General features: G+C 35.6%; 1 protein-coding gene across 2 annotated transcripts in view; it reads left to right on the forward strand.

The window, feature by feature from the left end:
- The first annotated feature begins 5999 nt into the window (after positions 1-5999).
- CSRNP3 (cysteine and serine rich nuclear protein 3) overlaps positions 6000-24743 on the forward strand; it is a 192821-nt gene continuing 174077 nt past the window's right edge. The window contains exons 1-2 of one of the 2 annotated variants that reach the window (XM_074337251.1): positions 6000-6117; positions 23635-23805. In XM_074337251.1, the coding sequence (XP_074193352.1) occupies positions 23658-23805 (148 nt within the window). In that variant the 5' untranslated portion in view covers positions 6000-6117; positions 23635-23657. The remainder of the gene's footprint in view (positions 6118-23634; positions 23806-24743) is intronic. The other variant, XM_019727331.2, reaches the window with a different exon arrangement.

A 24743-nucleotide genomic window follows, 5' to 3' on the forward strand; every position in this document is an offset into this window, starting at 1 on the left:
ATACTGGAGAGTAGCGGTTTCAGGTCTGGTTCAAAAGTCTGTTACTTCTTGTTTATTTCTAGGATCTCTAGCTCACCTCCTTGTTCCAGAAGTTGGCATTGCTCATAGATTTTGAAATTCTTATTCCATAAAATTCTAAAGTGTAGCCAAATTTAAGACAAGATCAATTTATCTGTATAGTTCTCATTTGTGCATGCTCGTTCTCTTTTCATTTTGTTTTCTTTTTTCTCCCAACTCCACTCCCACTTTTTCTTTGGATTTATCTTTCCACACTTATTGAACATGTTATTTGCCAGTCCCTGTGCTATGCACTGTATATTTAAATATTAAATAAAATACAATCCCTTCAAATTTTTCACATCTTAAAGATAAACGTTAGATTATTTTCAAACCAGTCAAGTCTAAACCAGTGCATTTCCCATCCGTGGTGGGTAATTAAGATGTGAATGCTTGGGAAAAGAAGTGGAAACAATTACTTGTTTTTATTGATTCTGAAATGATCTCCCTCTTAAGTGCTGAAGCTGCCTACAATTTGGTGAAGGAATGTCTGTTTACATTATCCACAATCATCAATATTTCAAAGACTTGGATTATGTCCTTTTCCATTTTTGTCTTTTGATAACCAGTGTCAAGTTATCAAAATCTCATGGTCGAAACCCCTTAATTCCAATGAACACCTTGCCTTTCTCCAGATACTTTCTAGTTACTTTATGCCTTTCTTAACCTGTGATAACCAGTAATTACTGTGGCTTTTCAAATGTAGACAAGCTTCAATTTTATATAAAGTCAAACACATTTATTTTTTACATTTCGAATTTAGTATACTTCCAAAAGACATGTAGGTTTATAGGCATTTTTGGTAACACGAAATGATGTCCTAAGAACCAAAGTGATACCAGTCTTTTCATGAGTTACAACTAATGTTCAAACATCATCATATTTTAAGGTTTAAATTACTTTTTCTTAAATTGTAACTTTATATCTACTAATGAAAACCACCTACTACTCTATTGTTTACTCATGCTGAACTCTGAAGTTTCCTGTAGGATATTCTCGTTTGTTTATTATGGCACACCCCAGGAAATGTCAATAGAATTAGGACACTTGGATATACAGAGGTTGCCAAAAAAATGTATACACATTTTAAGAAAGGAAAAAACTATTAAAATTGTAATACTCAATATGTACCGATAACAAAAGATGTATACAAGTGATGTGTATACATTTTTTGGCACCCCCTGTATTTTACTGTTCCTCAAGAACATTTTATTAATATCACTTAATTATTGTAAAATTGGCAACTCTATTTGCAGCTGTTTTCAGCATGAATCCCTGAGGAACCCCTATTATCAATTATCTTTTTATCCAGAGCATATCATCACCAAGAAAATTCTTTATTTTTTGACACACTATTTCCCACAACCCTCTTCTAAATTAAAGGTCAGATTTTGTGATAGTTTTGGAAGCAATTTTTAAATTGATCAATTGCCCCCATAAAAATGTATACTCTTAAAGCTCTAACAAAGAGATCTTAAGGCACATTTTTTTATCCTCACAAAAATACATTGTCCCCTTTGCTCCCATTGTTATTCCTGTTACTGCAATAGTCCATGGTCTTCCTCTTTGTTATGCATTCTGCTGGGAAGCATCTCAGGGGCAGGAAGTACAGCTGCTGTTTACTCTGGGTCTTTACACATTGCCCGATTCAGCACTCCAGTTCCATAGTGTAGACCACATATGTGTATGTAAGAAACAATTTGTCTCTATTAGAATGGAATCTCCATCTCCTCCGAGACTTGGTTGTGTTTACTGTAGTATTTTATTATGAAGAAAAATATCTTTTGCATAGAAATGATTAATCAGTATTTGTGAATTCATACTATTAGAAGTACATTGCTAATTTTCTACAAATGACCAATGAATAGATTCTTAAGTTACATTGTCCCTAAGTTATTTTATTAATTATCACTGAGCATCTCTTACTGTCCGATGATTATCATGGTCTTCTCACACTTGTGGAGACCACACTGATGGTTTACTAGCCTCCTGGCACCGGGCAACGTATGGCAACCTGCACAATACTTTGGCAGTTGCACCAAATTTTATCCTTGAGTTCATACAAACTGTTTGGGGGGCTACCAACAGGTCTTGGCGTTGTGTTCACTCCTATGGATCAGCTACCTCCAGAGTAGTGTTAATACTCTTCAACACCTTTTGATTTGACACTGCTGAATCTCAATTTTAAAATGCAATTGAGGAATCCTTTAATGACTTCCTCAGTGAAGATTGGAAAGGAAAAAAATGATTACCCATTTTTTTTATGCCTTGATATGTTTATGAAACCAGAGACATGAAATAGTTCTACTGATCCTTCAGCTTGCATGAATATATTTAAATATTTTTTTTCTTCTGAAGTACATAATTTCAGATGCATCTAGATGATCATTCCTCAAGATAATCCAAATTCCATTCATTTGGCAAATCCTTGATTTTCAAAAATATAGATTTTATTAAAATAGTCTCTTTAGTCAGTTAAGCGTGAATAATTTTTATTTAATCAGTTGGTCTGTGCCAAGCCTCATCTATATCCGTAGTGGTCATTTGTATTATCCTAAAACTTTACATTTCAAATGGAGAAAACTTCACCCAGTTAATACACATTACACTGAAGTCCCTTCCAATTACAACCAGCTCTAATTTTGAGACTTCCTTGAAGGCTGGTAATTCTTTGACTCTTTTGGGTTATCTTCATTTTCCAGCTTTTTAAGACTTCTTAAATTATTTAATAATGGTGTTTAGCCTTTAGAGATTTTGTAATATTTCCTTGCCACAAAAGATTGTTAAAGTCACTCAGACTACTCTCAAAAGGTCTGTTACCTGTGCAGCTGAGTTCTCCTGGTGATCAAGGGTCCAATTGTCACGGTTCCTTAAGAAAGCATCTCTTCTGTCACTATCAGCCTCTCTTTTGCCCATCACTCTGTCAGAAGAGTGTTCAAGGTAGAGACATGTAGCAGCAAGCAAGACCACTTTTCGCCTCTGCTTATATTTAGCTTCTTTGAACTGAAGAGACAGCCTGTGGCTGATGTGCTAGAAGTTCCTCGTTCTGGGTATACATAAAACACTGACCCTGTCTCCATTTCTTTATCTCTCATTCATTCTTAAAACTACTTCCATATGCCTCCTGCCCCAACCACTCCACTTTCCGTTCACCAAGCACTAAAAGTCATATTCAATGGGTGACAACAGTGCTGCTAAAAATTAAGTCTAACAGAGAAAGACAAGTATGATATCACTTATATGTGGAATTTTTAAAAGCCAAACTTGTAAAACGAGAGAATAAAATGATGGTTACCAGGGGATGGGGGTTAGGGTGCAGGACAGATATTGTTTAAGTCTACAAATTTACTAGTCGAATAAGCCCTAGGGATCTAATGCACAGCACAGTGAATATACACAACAATACTGTACAATAGTCATTGAACTTGCCAAGACACTAGAACTTAATTATTCCAACCAGTAAAAAGAAAGGATAATTATGTAACATGGTAGAGATACTAATTATCACTACAATGGCAATCATATTACAATATATACATGTATCAAATTAACATTGTTATACACCTTAAATTTATACCATGTCGTATGTCAAATCTATTTCAATGAAAAATAATAAATAAAAATAAAATAAAGGTGCATCGGACTCCCTGGGGAATCTTGCTAAAATGTAGATTACGAGTCAGTTGACTGGCACAGGGGCTGGAAGTCTGCATCTCAACAAGCTCTCGGGCATACCTGACTTCAATGAAGTACACTTTGTATAGCAAGGCCCTAGATAGGGCATCTTCCCGAAATTCTCTACTCCTTCGGATTTTGCTACAACACTTTTTTGGCTCTCCTCCTTGCTAACTGTTCCTCCTAAGTATCGTTTCTTCATTCCATGTCCTCTGTTTTTTCTTTATGAATGTAAGTCATCCCCCGAGTTTCATGCTCAATCTACTTCTCTTTCTAGAGTGATGATTCTCAGACTTTAGTGCACAAAGAAAGTTAACCGGGAAATTTATTAAAACTTATTAAAAACGGGGCTTCCTAAACCCCACCCCTGAGACTCTGATTCAGTAGGTATGGGTGGAGTCCTAGTCTGCGGTTTTAATTTTGATAAAGGAGTTTGTCAGGCCACAATTCTGAGAAGCATTGTTCTAAAGGCATTCATTCACTCTCATTACTCTAACCATACCCAAAATGATTTCTAAATTATACCTAGGCCCGAGTCCTATCCAAGATTTCAACTGCCTATATAATATTTCAATTGGGATATTAAAACAATTCAAAATTTCCAAACTAAATCTGTTATCTCCCCTGCATTCAACCTATTTTTCTTCCTCTACATGAGATAATGGTGCCATAAGTAACCAGAAAAAATCTGGTTAGATTTTGTGTCCAAGGAACACTGGTCTACTGAGTCCCTGATCTACAGCACAACTGGGATAAGAATAAGAGTTTGATAAAGATGCTGAGTCACAAACTCCTCAAATGCTAATTCCTGAAGTCTGGTGTCAGGCCCAGGGGTGTGCATTTTTAACAAGGCTTCCTCCAGTGATTCTGATGCAGATGGCTTCTAACCCACTCTCTCAGAAATGCTACCCTAGGGATATCTCCAGCTCTTCCTAGCTGGAGACCAGAGGGGCTTCGAAAGCATTTTCCATGGCAGAAGGCTTGGGGTGGGTGTAAGGAATAGCTTAATCTTCCCCTTATCTTTCTCAGAGCCTCTAAAGCTACTCCAAGTGACCACCCATATTAAGTAAAATCACTACACGTGTTCTATCTAAAGCCAGCTTCAGGTCACGTTACCAGCCACTCACCTCCTGAGGAGAGTGACACCCCTAAACCCTTTCCTTACAGTTATTTCTGAACTACCAGTATTTGCCCTCATGCCAATTACTCCTGGAAATAAAAAATACTTTCTTGCCACTTCTCTCTTTTTTCTCCCTTTGATCTTATTTCCAGGAGGACATATTCCTGATTTAAGAATTGAAAGAGCAAAGCCTATAAATATCTCAGGTAGGCAGTACATGCCTTGAAGGTGGAAATAACATCCATTGTTTAATTTATAGCTCCCCGAGGAAACTTTTTCAGACCACCTCCACTAGAGAGAGCTCAGTTAATAGCATCTTTTATAATAAAGAGCCGTGGTTTGTATTGTATTTAAAAAATTAAAAATACAATTTGTATTTATAGTATATGCTCCTGGTCTGAAATCTTTGTTAGTCCCTACCTAACCTCCTTTAAACGAAAAGGATTGGCTTTGTTGTCTTAAAGAATTCTAACTTGATGTTTTCCTCAATTGTCCTTTTATACTTATTAGGCCTTTCAGTTCAGAAGTGAAGTGATTTTGCCCAGGTTATTAGAATAAAATTGAAGTTCAATTAGTTACTTTGAGACATGACAACTAAGTGCTTACCCCTTTTTAATCTTTAACAAGCTCCATTATTTACATAGGCAAATTGATGCCAGCATTTTAGAAATCTGAGGTAATGCAAACCACATAACTTTGAAATAATGGAACATTCTGATACTCAGGAAACTGTATATGCATGCTATTATCTTGTTGTCCAGTCTCAACTTTCTCTGTCTACATATCACAATGTACCATGAGGAGATACCTTTTTTTCACTGAGAAAAGTCAATGGGAGATGAATAAATAGGCAATTTACTTAGGTTTTACCCTGAGTGCTTTGCTTTGATTTCAGGTGGGAGAGGCATTGATTGACCCTATTTTCTTAAATCCAAAGCAAGACATTTTACTTCAGCTGTGTTCACCTACAGGTATTTTCCATAGTTTGGAGCTATTCTTTGACATATCTTTCATCTCTTTATTCCATTCCTCTCCGTATTCCTTTTCTCCGCTCCCTTTTTCTCTCCCAGCTGCAAGTATTTGTCCTCCAGAAGAGTGGGGGTGGGAGGGAGTGAGGGAGGGAAGCAGAGCAGGGAGCATGAGCCAGAGAATGCCAGGATCTGGCTTTTGTTATTGGTCGGTTGCTGCCTGAAGGAATAGAGGAGGGTGGAGTGAACTCCTCAGTCTGATCTGACGGAGCCGAAGTACGGAAACCATATTTACAGGTAAGAGCAAAAAAGAAGAGAAAAATTTATTTTTCTTTGAAAGGGAATGCTATCAATTCCTATTCAGACAATTTTATGATATGAAAATCATTCCGTAGACATTTCCCGAAAGTGTGTCCTTTTCCTTACTCGAGGAAGCTTTGCAATTGAGTTGTCCTTTCTCCCTGCAAAGCCCTTAGCTGATAAAAACACCAGAGGCATGTCTTATCCTTGATAACTTTCTAAGCAAGTGTATTGAAGCAAAGTTAATAGATAAGATGAGTCGTCAAGTATCTTTATTTATTCAAGCTTATGTTATTGGGAATCAAAGGAAGGGTGAGGACAGCTTGCTAAATTCCACAGGTCCTGGGAAAATGGAGCTTTATCTTAATATACAATATAACATTTCATATGGGGTCTTCTAATACTTACAGTGTAGTAGGTGGTTTAGAAAATAATTTTTGTTCTTTGTAGACCCTTTTAGTGCTACTTTAGAATGAATGGTATGTGTGCATTTAAGCCCTTTAATTTACTCCTTTGATAAATTTCATGGTACTGAGTAGTCCTTTCATTTTATTTAGTAAACACATATGATAATTAAACAATTGTTTATGTTTGTCAACATACATACTAGGACCATTTTCTTTAAAAGCTCAGAAACCTATTTGTGAAGGATTAAACATTGCTGTAAAAATTGCATCTTAATTGGCAAGTTTCACTGGTAGTTTTGATTATCAATCAAATATATCAAGCTAAGAATGCCATCATAGCATTTGTATTTTTGGGAATATTTCTAGGGCAATGTGGTTTTTAAAGCTCAAAAGTTAAGATTTTACTTTACCAGTAGCTTATATCTCTTAATATTGTTTTGTTTTGTTTTGTTTTCTCTTAGGGAAAATAGGAGTGCTAAATATGCAGACTAAATGCTACACTTACAATAAAGACATATGAAAAATGATTTTACTCCAAGTCATTTCATTTTATAGTTATTTTAATTTATAAATACAGGTCGATAAGGGTGGGGGAAGCTCATTAAAATTGAACTTCTTTTAAGTAAGATTATTACTGCCATGGGCACACTGGCAGTTGAGTAATACTTGGTGATTATAATAAAAGAAGTCTTTCAATGATGTACAGATTTTTTCATATATTTTAAAAATACTTTTGAATGAATCACAGACTAATAAGAATGAATATGAATAATTTCTAAGTTTTTTAGGGGGTCTTATTTTTGCCTTTTGTTTTTTAAGAGATGGATTTTGTCTTTAAATAGCAGATAAAAACGTAATATTTCTTGCAAAATTAACAAAAAGAAAAACTGAATATTGAGTAAAAATTATCTAAATGAATGGAGGACTATCTTAAATTTCCTAAATGTACTAAATATAGTGAATAATATGTTTACACACTTAAGTGCCATATTGGCCCATGCAAATATTCTTGCATGGTTCTTTTCTGAATTATTTCTAGATTTCAGAAATCATATGATACTGAGATGTTGCCATGTTTCTCACTGACAAATTCTTCTGATCTTGGTTTTTTAAACAAAATGATGGTAGGAATTAATTCACACCCTAGGTTGGAATTTAAGGTGATATATAAGACCAGATATTTGCCTTCTTCCTGATAAGTGTTAGAGAAAATAAGCCAAGGCAGTTATATTTTTTGGAAATTATAAATTCTGAGTAAAGCTACCTCCAGGAATGAAGGAGAATTGATGAAAATTAGAGAGCAGAGTTCCACATGGTTTTAAATTATTCTGTTTCCTTGGAAACCAGCTGCTGCAGATGCATTTTGCTTTCTTTGGCTAAAAATATCATCCTTTTAATAATCGCTAAGGGAAAGGTTCTGAATAAAACCAGAGTACATTGTTGCTGTTTTTTATAATTTCCTTAATGGTTCGCATATTTTGGATGAAAAGTAGATAAACCCTCTCTCAGTCAGCATTTGCTATCGTCCACTGGCAGACGTCTGCATGAGCCATCTCCATGAGATAACTGGGAGTTTTTACTGCAGAGACTACAGGGGGAGAGGGAGAGAGAGAGAGAGAGAGAGAGAGAGAGAGAGAGAGAGAGAGAGAGAGAGAGAGAGAGAGAGAGAATACAGAAGAGGGAAAAAAAGCATGACAGAAAACAGTTAAGAGGTTTTTGTCCGAGTGAAGGCTGAAACAAGGCAAATGAAAACCATGTAAGGCTGCTTTGTGAAAGATGGCAAACCAAGACCATTTGTTTTTTGTTCAGTGCAAACATTAAGATTTGGATGTAAGTTTTTAATAGAGGACACTATATACAACTTTGACTCCTTTTGCACAATACTTTTCCTTTTCTCTTTATGTTTGTAGTGGTTAGTAGTATACTGAATAAGACAATACATTAAGAAACAGTTTTTTAATGTACCAGTCATTTTAATCATAAAAAGAAAAGCTTGAGATTTATTTCAAGCTATGGATAGTCAGGAGGATTAAATACATATTTTGACATATTAGAATAAGAATTTTTTATACTTAATGTCCACACCATATTTCATTAATGCAGTCATTTCCTTACCTTTGTAATCTCATACATGAAAAAATGACACATTGCAACAACTTAAAAATGGCTTAACATTATTAAACATCAGCATAAAAACTTTTATATTAAGGTAATATATTTGAAATTTAATGGGAATTATTGTAAATACACATAAATACCTTTTGTTTTATTTGAAGCCTTTTGCTTTATTTCGAAAATAAAAATTCATTTTATGTGACTTTTCTTTAGAAGAAATAAAAATCATAACTATCAGTATATTTTATCCTACGCAATTTCTTAAATTAAAATTTTTTAATTGTTAATTTTTTTTTCTCAGCTGTTTGGTGAAAGGGAAAATCATCATAAAACTGCGACATCTTTCCTATTTTATTGTAATTTAGATGAGATTTCTATTATCTGTTTTACCACTCGTTTAAGTGTTTTTGACATATAATACTTTATTTTTGTATATTAACCTCAGTTTATTAGATTTACTGTTAGCAGTGTAGCAAATAAAGTACCACACACTTACACCTTGTTTTAATATATTTAATATCTGGCCAATACATAACTTATAGTTAAATGAATTTGGTATGTCAGCATGTTATTTTTCAAAGAGAGTTAGGATAATGGGAAGTATTTAGTTTTTATCAATTAATACGAGCAAAGCACTTTAGTGGAAACACTTTCAGCCTAAAGATATGACATTAGAGAAGCACGCTGACAATAAATCAGTTAGACTAGTAAATAGATTATGCAACCTGTGCAAATAACCCATTTTTTAGGCACAGTCAAGATTATCAAGTGTATTTCAAGTTCCTGAAAATAATTCATTGCATAGACTTACTCCCAATTACAGATAAATTTTAAGCATTGTTTGTTCGTAGTGTCTCTTTACTCCTTTATGCTTCTACTGCTGGAAGTAGCTTACCATATTCATATGTGAGTGACATGAGTCTCAAAGTCTCACAAAATGTATTCAGGCAAATGAAATATTAATAACTTCCCCTGTAATATAGACAACTTAATCTTGATAATGAAAATATGCTGGTTTGGCAAATAACCCCACATTACTAGAAATGAAGGGTGGGATTTAAAAGAAATGGAAATTATACCAAGGTAAGAAAGCTTGGGTCAGGTTTCACAATGTCCAAATCGGGCTACGTATGTACTTACGGTAATTCAAACAAATGAAAAATTGCATTAACAGTTGTACTATGGTAGGCCAAATTGAAAAATATCAGAAGTTATTTTTGATGTAGTCTATATTTAATAACTAATAGTATTATATAGGACTTATATAAGTATAAAAATGGCATTGGTTCAAAGCAGCATTATTACTCTTTATTTACATTGTGTAAATCAAGGTGCAAGGAATGCCTTTGATTATCAAATTAATGGTCATATTTGGATGTTTCATATATCTCATTGAATCAGTTGGACAGACCATTTAATTTCTGAGTCAATTCTTTAGATCTCAGTTGTTATAATAGACTAAGTAGTTTGACCTGAAAATTGTTGCATATACTTATTCTGAGAATACACTCAATGTAACTTTTTAAGCATTTAATTCAAGATTATGATGATGTTGATAAATGTCAATATTAATTCGATGGGTCATGTTTTAGCAAGAAAACTACTTGACATGAGATCAAATTTGCCATTCATTTTAGTCTCATGGCTAAAAAGGTAGGTAGTAGTCATGTGATTTATTTCCAAAGATTCTTTGTACTCTAGTTAGATCAAGAGCTTAGCATATTATCTTTTAATACAGCAACAAAGGGTGGTATATTCAACACATTTCTATATTTTTCCTGACTCACATGCACATTTGCAAAATTATTTTAAACAAAACCACCAACCACCAGGAAAAACTAGCTGTTAGGTAAATTTTTGTATCTTTAAACCATATTGATGATAAAGTGATTTGGCAAATACTCATTGCATTTTCATGTACTCTCTTTGAATATTTCAGCCTTCCATTACCCCAGAATCATGGGATTGCCCTGTAGACATAATTCCTTTCTGGATTGCTCATTTTTCCTATGAAGAAAATAAGGCCCAGAGAGGAAGTTCCCACAATGATTTTTTTTTTTTTTGGTGGGAAACTGAGCATTTGTTTTTACAAAATAATAACAGCCAAATACGATGTGTTTGTATTAAATATTGGATATAATGCATTAAATACTAGACAAAAGAAAAACATAATTTAGGACCACTTTGGAAAGTGAGAAAACGCGGTGGGCTTAACAACACAGGAATTGTAGAGTTACACAGAACTCCTCACTTTAGACCTGCCCGTGGTATTCTGTGAGTTAATCGCTTTGACTTACTGTCACAGTGTCTTTGACTTTTTATGAGTTTGCAGTCAGGGTCAAAAATGCGTCAGTTCGTTTTCTAGTAAGTGCTGATATAGTTGGTTGTTGTCATATTGTGGACATAATACAATATATTTAATAAATGACACAAATAATTTCCTAAACAGGACTCCTGAATGTATTTAGAAAGCTTTTCATTTCCTTTCTATCCCATTTAGGCTAGCCATGAAAAATCAGTATTTGTCGCCAATCTTTACCCAGGTAATATTGGTTGTGATGCTGTCAGAATATTAAGGCAGAAAGAACCTGGGAAAGGTTTTCAGAAGTTATTAAAAATTTTTAGCTTTGCTTCCTCAAAATTCCTTTCATGTACCTCATACAACTCAAAACTTCAAATTTTATATTGTTTGGCCACTGTGATATCTGAATCAGTAAGGGGCCCTTAGTGAACTCACTCATCATGGCCGCTGAACTCCCCTAGGGCTGAGCGTTCGAGGGGTAATTCTGAGCTTGGGGACTTCATTGTATGCTTCTATGTTCTGAGATCGTCACAACTTATGGACAGGGCTTACAGGAGCAGCCTCAGGGCCACCTCAGGCCTGTCCTCCCTGTCGTGGCTTCTTTGTGTGGTCATTACCAGGTACTTCCTAGACCTCTCTATAATCTTTTATTCAACTATCACAATTGTAATTCTCGGTGTCAGGGGGTTTCCTTTTTCTCTGTATTGGCAACACCTAATGGAATGCCTGATACATATTTTGTGCCCCCAAATTGTTTTGCTGACTGAATAAATAAGTGAATAATCTTATCAGATACTCATCTTACCCTTTTCTTACACCGTCCCAATGACAGACACCCAGTACATTCTAAAATAGTCCTTCCTTTCACATGCTTCTCTGTTAATGTCCTTCAACGTGACAATGTCCATGTCACATAAATGTCGTTAAGCCATGCAGAGTTTTGTGTTGTAGACTTTTTGTTGTATAAACTCCATTTGAATTCTCCTACTTTAACAGAGGATTTTATCTGTATGCATTCCTCATTTCATGACTCCCTGCACTGTACTGTTTTGCTATATTACTATTCTGTTTCTGAGACATATATATATATATATATATATATATATATATATATATATATACACACACACATACACACACACACATACATACACACACATACACACGCAGGTCATCATATATTAAATCAATGGATTAATTGTAAATTAGTTATGTTTTATATTAACTTGTAATATCAATGTTAAATAATGTCGATATAAGAAAAGACAGAAAATACAGAAACATATTTTTTACCAGTCTCTGAGTGCTCTCATACATATATTTTTATTCAATGAATCACCACAGCATATAATTAAAATTAAAATTGTTCCACAGTATATTTTTTTCTGTTCTTCATCCACTTTCTTCCATTTATATTGTGTTCTGGTGAACAATTCTGAACCAATATATTTTTTCTGTTCTTCATCCACTTTCTTCCATTTATATTGTGTTCTGGTGAACAATTCTGAACCATAAGCTTGGCAAGTGATAATGCTGAATCAGCTACAAAGAAACCAGGGGTGCATGCTGAGGGTTAGTATAGCTATTTTACTGGAGTTTAATATACATGTGAAGGTAAGGGTAAGCAGATAACATTGGACTGGTGGAAGTCCCAAAGCCTACCACTGCTAGGCAGAACTGACCAAAAAAAACAAAAACAAAGACGATGTTGGGCCCTGCTGTGATGTCTGGCTGGGAATCTGAAGAGAAAGAGTGATGGCTAATATACCGTAATTGTGTTCAGTTCATTTATATGGGACTGTACTGTGGTATACATATACCCCTTAAATGAATGATTTCAATCAGCCAGTCAGCTTGCCTTTTCTAGAAATGCATACTCTGAGCTAATGGGGTCTTCTAGCTTGACTTACCTATTAGTTCTTTAGGTCGTACAGCATAAAGATTGATGGAATGAATAATAGACTTTGCAGTCATACAGACTATAGTTCATACAGACTGTAGTTCAACTCCCAGCCATAGCCTCTTACTGCCTGTGTAAATTTGGGCAAGTTATTTAAACTATCTGACCCAAAGTCTTCCTTTCTGTAAAATTCAGCTATCTGCCTGCATGAAATTGCAAAGATTGGTGGATCTTTGTAGAACATTTTTTACCACAGAATTTGGGACATAGGAATTATGTGCAATTTTAATTGTTATTGCTAGTCATCCTTTCTTGCTTATTAGCCAAGAATGGGAGGAGCAACATAATACCCAGGGTTTTTAATGGCTTCCTAAATATTATTTTCATAGGGTATTACAAAATAATAACAACAAAAATTCCTCTGTATTGGTTAGTTTTTCTGTTTTTCCATGTTTCTACAATTAAATCATTATAGATCAACTGCTTAAGTTAGTATTGTATGAGATAGTAGAATTGTGAAAACAGTTTTAACAGTGAAATATCATCAAGAGTTAAGGAAGAGTATGATGATTGAAAGTAAGATGTCAAATGCCAAAATACCTGAGTTCAAATGCTGCCTGTAATTATTCTCTATATCTAACCTCTAGATAATTAGCTTTATCTAACCTCTGTGCCTCAAGTGTTTAATCTGAAAATGGTATTAATAATAATGCCTACCTTGTGGGTATGCGGAGGATTAAATGAGTTGATACACATTGTATTACTTTTCTAATGCGGTGCAACAACTTACCACAAACTTAACAACTTAAAACAACACCCACTTGTTAGTGTATAGTACTGTAGATCAGAGGTCATGCATAGTATGGCTGAGTTCTTTGCTAAGGGCTTCACAAGGCTGACATCAGGGTCAGCTCAACTGAATTCTTGTCTGGTCACTTTGGGGGGAAATCTACTTCCAAGCTCTTTCTCGTTGGCAAAATCCGGTTCCCTGTACTCAGATGACTGAGGTCCCTGTTTCCTTCTTGCTGCAGCCAAAGCCCTTCTCAGCCCCTAAAAGGGCCAAATACATTCCTTGCCGCATGACCTCTTCCATCTTCCGAGTCAGCCAGAGAGACTCTTGTGTTGAATTCCTTAGTTTCTGACCCCTAGTTTGAAAGTGTTCATGTGATTATGCCAGGCCCACCTGGATAATCACTCTATCAGGCCAGTAATTTGAAACCTTAATTACATACGAAAATTCCCTTTGCCATATAATGGGCACGTATGTAATCATGGGAGTGATATCTCACTATATGTGCAATACTGGAGTTATACAAAGCATGCACCCTAGAGGGCGGGGAATCTTGTACCCTACCTTAATCCAACCTAAAACGTATGTGGCACATAATGAGCGCTATATGTGTGTTAGCTATTATTGAGCATCCAAAAAATTCACAGAAATTTTTAAAAATAACAGTGTCACAGTAATGGCAAGGGTATGATGAAATGATATTCCAAAGCACCATAAAAGACATAAATTGGTAGAACCTTTCTGCCAGGTAATTTGGCAATGTGAATTGAAAACCCAGTAATTCCACTTTAAGGAATTCATCCTAAGGATATAATCAGAGATATACACGATGATATATGAAAAAAAAATTAATTATTTGGTGGTTTATAATAATAAATATTTAAAAAGAAGCATGCATCTCCTTTAGAGTTGTAGTTGACTAGTATGGCAGAGCTAGTCAATGAAATGCTATATAGCTTAAACAAAAATAAAAATCAAATAAAACAAAAATATGTGGTTTTGAAAACTAATAAGAAGGGAACATGATCATGTTATAAATGAAGATATTATGGGTTACAAAACTGCTTATATAGTGTTAATCCCCGGAGTGTGAGGTAGGCTTTTGGCAACACTTGGTCATTTAACAAGGGAGGGAACACACCCTGACATGTTTCCTCAGATTGTTATAGGTAAGACTAGGCTTCCAGAGACTTCTTAGGGAGCCCCAGTATCCTCCTGGAGTTTGAGAGCTTTTAGCAAGAAGGGGTCACTTGACAGGGACTATACTGTGACACTGTCGGGTCACGCCCATCCATCAAAACAGCAAAGGCATCCTCGGAAGAAGACTGTATCATTTCCCCTAATTTTCTGTGCTATAGCCATCCATTCAATGCCTCAAAGTAAAATGGCATGCTCTGGTCCCTCACTCCTAATTTATAGTCTTTGTTTATACTAAACTGGCCAAATGAACAGTCTCAGCCAAGATTTTACAGGATTGTTTTTTGTTTTGTTTTAGCTATAATGCAAGGCATCTGGAATACATAATATGTACCAATGAAGACTGTAGAAGTTAACTCTCAGGAAAGCAACTACAGTGTACATTCTAACACTATAAAACAGCTACTATTAACCCCATTTTACCGGTGAGAAAACTTTGGCTCAGAAAGATTAAGTAAGTTGTTGAAGAACTAACTCCTAGTTAGGAAACGGTAAAACCAGGTGTTCAGGTTACTGGCTTCACCCTCTGCACCACAGCAGTGAGTCCTGGTGGTTCCTGGGAGTCTATATATATTTTACAATCTCCCTAGAAAATGCTAATGATTAGCCTAAATCCTTCTGCAGTACACATGACTTCCCTATACCTGAAGGCAAATTAGTGGTAACAGTATAAGTTGCTTTTTTCTTCTTAGCTTTTTCCAGCTCCAGACTCTCAGATCTTAAATTTCAAATTAGCAGATGTGTTTTTAACTGGGGGATTCAGATATCAATACAAGTATAGATTAAAACAGCTCTTCCTTCTCAACCAAATGGGAGATGTACCAAACTCCATAATCTTTGGAACTAGCATATCTCCATAGGCACTCCAAACCTGGCTAATTTTGTTGTACCTTTTACTTTTCTGTGACTAAATTCTTGAGAAAAATCAATGCACAGCTCTCTCAAACCACCAAATTGTCCACGTCTCCTTTGGGAATTCTCCCTCATCCTTCTCAGACTCTCCCCATGTCCTACTTTGCCTTCATATTTTCAGAACCATTCAATCTACTTTCACTTTTATTCAGCTTTAGTCTGCATCCATCTCTAGGTCCAATAATCTGTCCCCACTTTTTTTTTAAATTTTATTGGGGGAATATTGGGGAACAATGTGTTTCTTCAGGGCCCATCAGCTCCAAGCCATTGTCCTTCAATCTAGTTGTGGAGGGTGCAGCTCAGCTCCAAACCCAGTCGCCATTTTCAATCTTTAGTTGCAGGGGGCACAGCCCACCGTCCTATGAGGGAATTGAACCGGCAACCTTGTTGTTGAGAGCTCACTCTCTAACCAACTGAGCCATCTGGCTGCCCTCTGTCCCTACTCTTATTTTAGTTTTTTGCCTCTTAGACTCTGGTACTCAACCCAAGCCTATGGTTATGTCCCAGCTCTATACAAAGTATCTTTGCACTGGGGGGAACAAAAGGAACATAAAAATACATAAATGGTTGTGGAGATTTACTATTTAGTATATTTGGACTCTCCGGTGTCATAGTTATATCATAAAACCAATCATTGGATATTTTCTGTAAAATTTACCTGTTAACAAATATTTAAGTTATTTGGGGTAGATCCATATAAGCTCTAAACATTATTATTTTTAGAAAAATAATTTCCATTTTAGCAAGGGTAATGTACTCAACACTCATTGTACTTTGCCTCAAAATGTCAAATTACGTTTTTACCTTTACATTCTTTAAGTGACTTGTCTTGATTCAGTTATTTCTCATTATGTCAGAGATTGAACATAAGAATTAATAGCTTACAATTTTCTTCTAGTCTTAATTACTAGTAATCTTTTTTGTCTTTTGAGTCTGTAGGTTTGTATAAAAGTAATAAACTCATTTTGAATATGTAAATTCAGAATCTGACTATTCTAGTTGATAGATACACAAATTGTAACTCTTAATATTAGAAGCATATTACAAAAAAATATATTATTTTGTATACCTCTCAAAAGGAATGATTAAATATAGAATCAGTACTAATACTGTATTTTTATTAGATAGATTTTTTTTAAATTTAAGGAGACACCAGTTTTTTTTTGGACATAGGAAACACAGAACCCTGTAAGGGGACTCCAAAATAGAATTCTAAAAATTTTTACTTCTAACAAAAGCACAACTAATAAAATAATCTTTTAGGTGCCAGAAAATATAAATGAAGTCGTCTTTACTTCTCTCTGTGTGCTAACAGTTTCTTCCAGCCATATACTCTCAAAATAGCATTCTGTGTTACAGGGCAACTGTTAATATTGTTTAGGATTGCTTTCACTTGATATGGGGATGGGACAAACTCAATCAAGGATGTTTATGGTAACTATTTTTTTTCCTCAGTAGCTCTCTCTTCCCACTTATTATTGTAGACTTGAATAGGCGTAGCATCCTCATCTCTCTTCACACTTAGTTTATCCTCCATTATCTCACTTTTTGTTGCCATGGAAATAATGGTAACATTGCAATTTTAGTATTAATACTACAACCAGAGTACACTACACTGGAATCAGATTGGCAAATACAGAGTAGAATGAATTCCTCTCTCTCTCTCTCTCTCTCTCTCTGAACAATGTGCTTTGGCATATTTTTTTCCCACCCTTTCTTTGTGTTTACTCAGATATTTAATCATCAACTCAAACTCTTGAATGAGTTTGTACAAGATTCTTCAGGCCATCAGGAACTAAAAGCAAATCCATACAAATTATTTACATTGATTTTGTATCAGTTAAGGAAAAATTTCCAAATAGTTTCCTATAACTGATAAATTTAAGGTATGTCAATATTTAAAAAGAAATCCATCAGCAGCTCTCAGTCTTGAGGAGCTTTTCTGCAATTTGTTTTAAAACCTCCATAAGTCACTTGAAGATAAAATAGTCTCTTCAACCAAACAATAGTCACTAAGTGACTTTTTAAGATAGAGACTATCTGGCTTTCAAATAGGCTCAACCCAGAGCCAGAGTCCCATAATCTGCAGTAGCAGGTAGTGGCGGTACATTTGACTTTTTAAAAATCTTGAATACGTAACTTTAGGGAGAATCGTGGGTAACATAGTTATTAACTCTTTGCCTCCATTTTCCCATGATTAAGTAAATCCTTGATAGTTGTCACTATCCATATATTCCCTCTTCTCCACCAAAATAAAGTAAGTATTCCTATAGAGTGATAAAGGAAAGCAAAGCTTACTTTTTCATTGTTAATTTTATCTGCCAAAGCAATGCCATAGAATGGCATAATGTATCTGAATCTGTCCTATCTAAAACCTAAAAGGTAAGAAGTGAAATAAGTCAGACTGAGAAAGACAAATATCACATGATCTTACTTGTATGTGAAATCTAAAGAACAAGGAAACAACAGACAGACTCATAGATAAGGAAAAAAAAATGATGATTACCAGATGGGAAGGGGGTTAGGGAGCGAGGTGAAAAAGGTGAAGGGATTAAGAAGTAGAAATTGGTAATTACAACAGTTATGGGGATGTAAAGTGCAGCATAAAGAAAATAGTCAATATTGCAACAACTATATATAATGCTGGGTGGGTACTAGACTTATCGGGGGAATCACTGAATAAATTATGTAACTGTCTAACCACTATGCTGTACACCTGAAACTAATATAAAGTAATATTGAATGTCAACTGTAACTGAAAAAAAAATTAACAAAAAGCCCTAGCAGATAAGATGGCCTCCACCATCATAAAATTATTGGTAAATCTAGAGACAGAGATGGTTCTAGGTAAAATTAAAGGACCACATTGCTTTGGGAAGCACTTTGACCTTCCCTCCCCTTCTTCCTAAATTCTTTCCCCACAAAGGAAACTAGTGACCTCTCCAGCCCTCTGTCTCGGCAGGTTTTCTGATTTCACCTGCTCATCTGAACTACTAAGTCCTCTCTAAGTATCTTCCTTAGTTCTGAACCTCTCCCTTCTCCCATCAAATCTATCTTTCCTTTACCATAGGCCCTCTATTTTCTTACGTAATGACAGGCTAATGAGTAGTCTTTTAAAAATACAAACCAAATCTATCACCCCACCACTTAAGCCCTGTACTTGCCTCCATCCCATCTAGAGTTAATAGCCAGAGTCCTCACAGGCTCTACCCCAATGCCTGTCTGTGCTCATCGCCTACTGTGCCCAGCCCAGGGCCTCGGTACACATCATTCTTTTGTCCGGGACTGTTCTTCCCCCAGATGTCAAAATTGCCAGCTCCCTTACCTCCTCCATGTCTTTAAGCCACTTCCTCACTGTGACATTAGCTCACTAATCAGTTAAAAATTGAATGTTCTCTATTGGCCAACCTTGTAGTTAGTACACCACTTAACTGCTTATTTTTCTCCATAGCATTGATCCCCATATGAAAAATATTTAATTTATTTATGTTTATTATTTCTTTATCTTCCCCCAACAACACCCATTAAGTGAGCACCATTAGAGGAAGGAATATTTGTTGTTACGTTATTCTACAGTATTTAAAGTAGTGACTGGTACATGATGAAAGCTCAATAGGTGTTTATTGTGTAAATGATAGATGGCTTCTAAACAAAGGGTAGAAGTCAAATCCATTTTCTATAGAATGGCATAAACGACTAAAAAGGAACACTTAGGTTCCCTTTATCAGAAATCTAAACTGAGATAACACTGAAAGAACGAGTCAATTGGTGTTCAGAATCCAGGCTTTCAGGATACAGTGGAGCAGAGGCAGAAACCAAAGTCATGTTCCGGCTGCAGATACAAGGAAGCAGAAAATACAGGAAGAGGAAGCTAGACATCACCAGAAGGACCTGGAACAAATGTGTGCCAAGGAAATGTAGCTACAAAATTGAAGGAGACTGAGGTCAATGAGGGGCACAGGGACAGTGGCCAGTCCCAAGGTTGCTACCTTTTAAGAAAGTCACTCTAGTTAGACTTGTTTCTAACCATCAGAAGGGCATAGATAGGACTGGTACGCTGAAGTTGGATGATTTAAGGTGCCATCTCTCCTTGACAGCAGGTCATCTCTCCTTGCAGGTGTCTTTTGTAAAATATGTTCATTCCCCCAATTGATGTATTTTTAGCAAAGCTATTTCAGGTGTTATGTTGGGCTAAAGGGGAAGAGACTTTTTAATTTAATTTAATTTAATTTTTTTGTTAGTTTCAGGTGTACAAAATAATGTAATAGTTAGATATTTATCATTTATATCCCTCATAAAGTGATAACCCCTTTCTCCCAATCTACTACCCCTCGGACATCGCATACAGCCCTAACATTTCCGCTGTCTATTCCTAATGCTGTACTCCACTTGTCTGTGTGTGTGTGTGTGTGTGTGTGTGTGTGTGTGTGTGTAATTATAGTTGATATTCATTATTGTTCAGCTTCAGCTTCAGGTGTACAGTGCAGTGATCAGGCATCTACATCATTCCTGAGGTGGTCTCCCTAATGGGACTAGTGTCCATCGGATACCCTACAAAATCTTTACAACATTATTGATTATATTCTCAACCTGACTTTTGTATCCCTGTGTCAATCTTGTGGTTATCGACTGTGCTTTCTAATCCCTTCACCTTCCCTCTCCTCCCCCTCCATCTTGCAACCCTCAGTTTTCCCTCTGTATCTCTGAGGCTGTTTCTGATTAGTTTGTGATTAGTTTGTTCATTTATTGTTTTCTTTAGATTCCACGTATAAGTGAGATATGTGGTATTTGTCTTTCTCTGACTTATTTCACTTTACATAATGTTCTCTAGGTCCATCCATATTGTTGCAAATGGTAAGATTTCATTCTTCTTTATGGCTGCGTAATACTCCATTGTATAAATGTACCACAGTTTCTTAATCCAGTCGTCTACCGATGGGCATTTCGGTTGTTTCCATGTCTTGGCTATTGTGTATAGTGCTGCAATAAACATAGGGGTGCATGAATTTTTTTGAATTAGAGTTTTGGATTTCTCCGGATAGATACCGAGGAGTGGAATTGCTGGGTCATAAGGTAGTTCCATTTTCAGTTTTTTAAGATACCTCCATACTGTTTTCCATAGTGGGTGCACCAATCTGCAATCCCACCAACAGTGCACAAGGGTTCCCTTTTCTCCACATCCGTGCCAGCACTTGTTGTTTGTTGATTTATTGATGATAGCCATTTTGACTGGGGTGAGGTGGTATCTCATTGTGGTTTTTATTTGCATTTTTCTAATGATTAGTGAGGTTGAACATTTTTTCATGTCTGTTTGTCATCTGTATGTCCTGTTTAGAAAAATGTCTCTTCATGTCCTTTGCCCATTTTTTAATTGGATTGTTTGTTTTTTTGAAGTTGAGTTGTGTAAATTTTTTATAAATTTTAGATATTAACCCCTTATTGGATATATCATTGGCAAATATCTTTTCCCATTCAGTAGGATCCCTTTTGTTTTATCGATGATTTCCTTTGCTGTGAAAAATCTTTCTAGTTTGACGTAATCCCACATGTTTATTTTTTCTCTTACTTCCCTTTCCCGAGGGGATATATCAGTAAAAATCTTATTCCAGGTAATGTCTGTAATCTTTCTTTCTATGTTTTCTTCTAGGAGTTTTATGGTTTCAGATCTTACATTTAGATCTTTAATCCATTTTGAATTTATTCTTGTATATGGTGTATGGAGGTGGTCCATCTTCATTTTTTTTGCATGTGTCTGTCCAGGTTTCCCAGCACCATTTATTAAATAAATGTGTCTTTACCTCACTGTAAATTCTTGCTTCCATTGTCATAGATTAAATGACCATATAAGCATGGATTTATTTCTGGGCTCTCTATTCTGTTCCATTGATCCATGTGTCTGTTTTTATGCCAGTACCATGCTGTTTTGATTACTGTAGCCTTGTCGTATAATTTGATGTCAGGTATCGTGATAACTCCCACTTTGTTCTTATTTCTGAAGATTGCCGAGGCTATCTTGGGTTTTTTATGGTTCCGTATAAATTTTAGGATTATGTGTTCTATTTCTGTGAAAAATGTCCTTGGTAGTTTGATAGGAATTGCGTTTAATCTGTATATTGCCTTAAGCAGTATGGACATTTTAACGATAATTCTTTCTATCCTTGAGCATGGTATGTTTCCATCTATTTGTGTCTTCTTTAATTTCTCTCTTCAGTGTCTTATAATTTTCTGAGCACAGGTCTTTTACTTATTTGGTTATATTTATTTCTAGGTATTTTATAGTCTTTGAAGCAATTGTAAATGGTTTTCTTAATTTCTCCTTCTGATATTTTATTATTGGTATATACAAATGCATCTGATTTCTGAATATTAATTTTGTATCCTGCTACTTACTAAATTCATTTATCAGTTCTAATAGTTTTTTGGTGGAGTCTTTAGTGTCCTCTATATATAGTATCATGTCGTCTGCATGTAATGACAATTTTACTTCCTCCTTACCAATTTGGATGCCTTTTATTTCTTTTTCTTGTCAGAAGAGAATGTTTTGATTTCTCGGTATATTAACCCCTCCAAGTCACAGATCTGAACCATTCTTTGTCTATCTTGTAGAGCCAGTCCAAGTTGGACTTTAAGTTATAATGTAACCTAAAAATCGCCCCTTTAATTTTATAAGCAAAATTAATAAGGGAAAGGAAGATGGTGAATGGGAAACCTAAAAGGATAAACACTGCTTCTGAATGAGAATGGGGAATTGGCCTGATTTTAGAGTAGATTAAATTGGGAAAACATGGAGCTGAGATGACCTGGACCTGAGTGGCAGCTTCTCCCTTGGCCTTGGCTTACATTTCTAGTTCACCACAGTTCACACTACTTATAACCTACTGTTTCCTTGGTTGTGAAATCAGTTTTCTTGTGCCTATGCTGTCGTTTTCCTTAAAGTAGGACAGTACTTCTTGATAACTTTTGTTACAAATAACAGTAGACAAAAAAGATTAAGATGACTTCATGATTTTATTACGTCTGATCCTCTTTGCTCATTGAGGTTACCTGCGTTTGTAGGAATTTGTGTTTGCAACTGCTGGTAACAGTTACTCTATGTATAGCTATGGAGAAATTATTACTCTCGGAGGTTTAATGACTCATCTAAATTGACATTAACCAATTTTAAAAAATGCGTTGGTCTACCTCTGACTGGCTTTTACTAAACATGTTGGTACAAAGAGTGAAGGGACTTAAATTGATATTTTACCCAGTAAAAGATTTAGGGACTGTGATTTACCCCTTATAAAATTTATCGCGCCTACCTCCTTGGCATAGGACTCAAATATTCCCTGTAGCTCTGCTGAATTGACTGAAAACATGATAAGGCATCTAAATTCTGCAGGTAAAGCCATTCCTAGCAACCAATTTGATTTTTGATGGACAAAGAGCCCCAGGAAAGTACATGCCTTTGTATCTGAGAAAAAAGAAATCCCAAGCAAGATAGACATGCCCTAATCAGTATGCTCTGCCTATGACAGCATGCGAGTGAGTGATCTATTTCATTCTGAACTCTGGCTCTGTCAAAGACGGTACACAATTTACTAGAACAAATCAGATAAATGTATTTGACTCCTGTTTTGATGTTTCAAAACATTGAACCATATTTCCTTATGCAGCACTATGGTTCCAATTCTTAATTTTGACTTCTCATAAAATACTATATCAGATGAGGATACAAATAACAACAAATCAAGGTAGAATTGTTTTCAGACAATGTGGAGAGAATAATTTCTGTATGGATATGATAATGGTAGATGTTCAAAAAACTATGGCCTCCAAAAACGATTCGGAAACCTTGCCTATGCAATGGGCGGTCAAATGTTGCAATGCTCTGTTTCTGTTCCTGTTACAGGTACATGTGACAGCACTGCAGCTATGAGTGGAATTTTAAGGGGGAATTGTAAAGAAGTTGACAGCTCCTCACTCTGCTCCTCTGTGCAGGAATCAGATCATGACGTTTTTAGCTGTGACAGTGCTGACAGTGTTGATAGTGCCAATCCATCCACTTCTAATCATTTCATTGGTGAGTATCTGAAGCTGTATTTCAGGTTTTACTCCAAATTGTTTTATATGGTCAGTTCTCGATGTTTCTGTTTTTATCCACTGGCTTATTTCTGCTCCCAAGTTTTTCATCATACCAGACTTATTTGTGAAACATGATATCATTTTGGTTAATTAAGTCTCAGTAATTAAGTCTCCTGTTCATCTCTTTGGAGTAAGTGTGACAGGCAGAAATGAGTCCAATGGAAGGTAAGCAGATAACAGTTGAAAATTATTTCATATGTGTTTTCAGCTTTCTGAAATAGATCCATCTTTCGAAATCTAATCAGTTGAGCTCTTTTGAACTTCTAATACGGGTCAGTGAGCTGTGGATCACTTGTAGGGCTGAGTACAACACATTGACTTCTTAGTAAAATGATGTTGGCTTTTAAAAGAACAATAGATGATTAAATAAAGAAACTGTGGTACATATATACAATGGCATATTACTCTGCCATAAAAAAGAACTAAATCTTACCATTTGCAACAACATGGATCGACCTAGAGAATATTATGCTAAGTGAAATAAGTCAGACTGAGAAAGACAAACACCATATGTTCTCACTTCTATGTAGAATCTAAAGAACAGAATAAATGAGCAAACAAAACAGAAATAGACTCAGATACAGAGAAAAAAACTGATGGTTGTTAGATGGGAGGGGGAATGGGGAATGCGGGAGAAAGCGAAGTAATTAGAAAATACAAATTGGTAGTCACAAAATAGTCATGGGGATATGAAGTGGAGTATGGGAAATATAATCAGTAATGTTGAAAAGATTATGTGGGGTACCAGATGGGTACTAGACTTATGGGGGGATCACTTCATAGATTGTGTAGATGCCTGACCACTGCTCTATACACCTGAAGATGATGTAGCATAACATTGAATGTCAATTATAATTAAATACATTTATATACATG

The sequence above is a fragment of the Rhinolophus sinicus genome, linkage group LG01 (genome assembly GCF_036562045.2).
Source record: "Rhinolophus sinicus isolate RSC01 linkage group LG01, ASM3656204v1, whole genome shotgun sequence".
In the NCBI taxonomy this organism is placed as follows: Eukaryota; Metazoa; Chordata; class Mammalia; order Chiroptera; family Rhinolophidae; genus Rhinolophus; species Rhinolophus sinicus.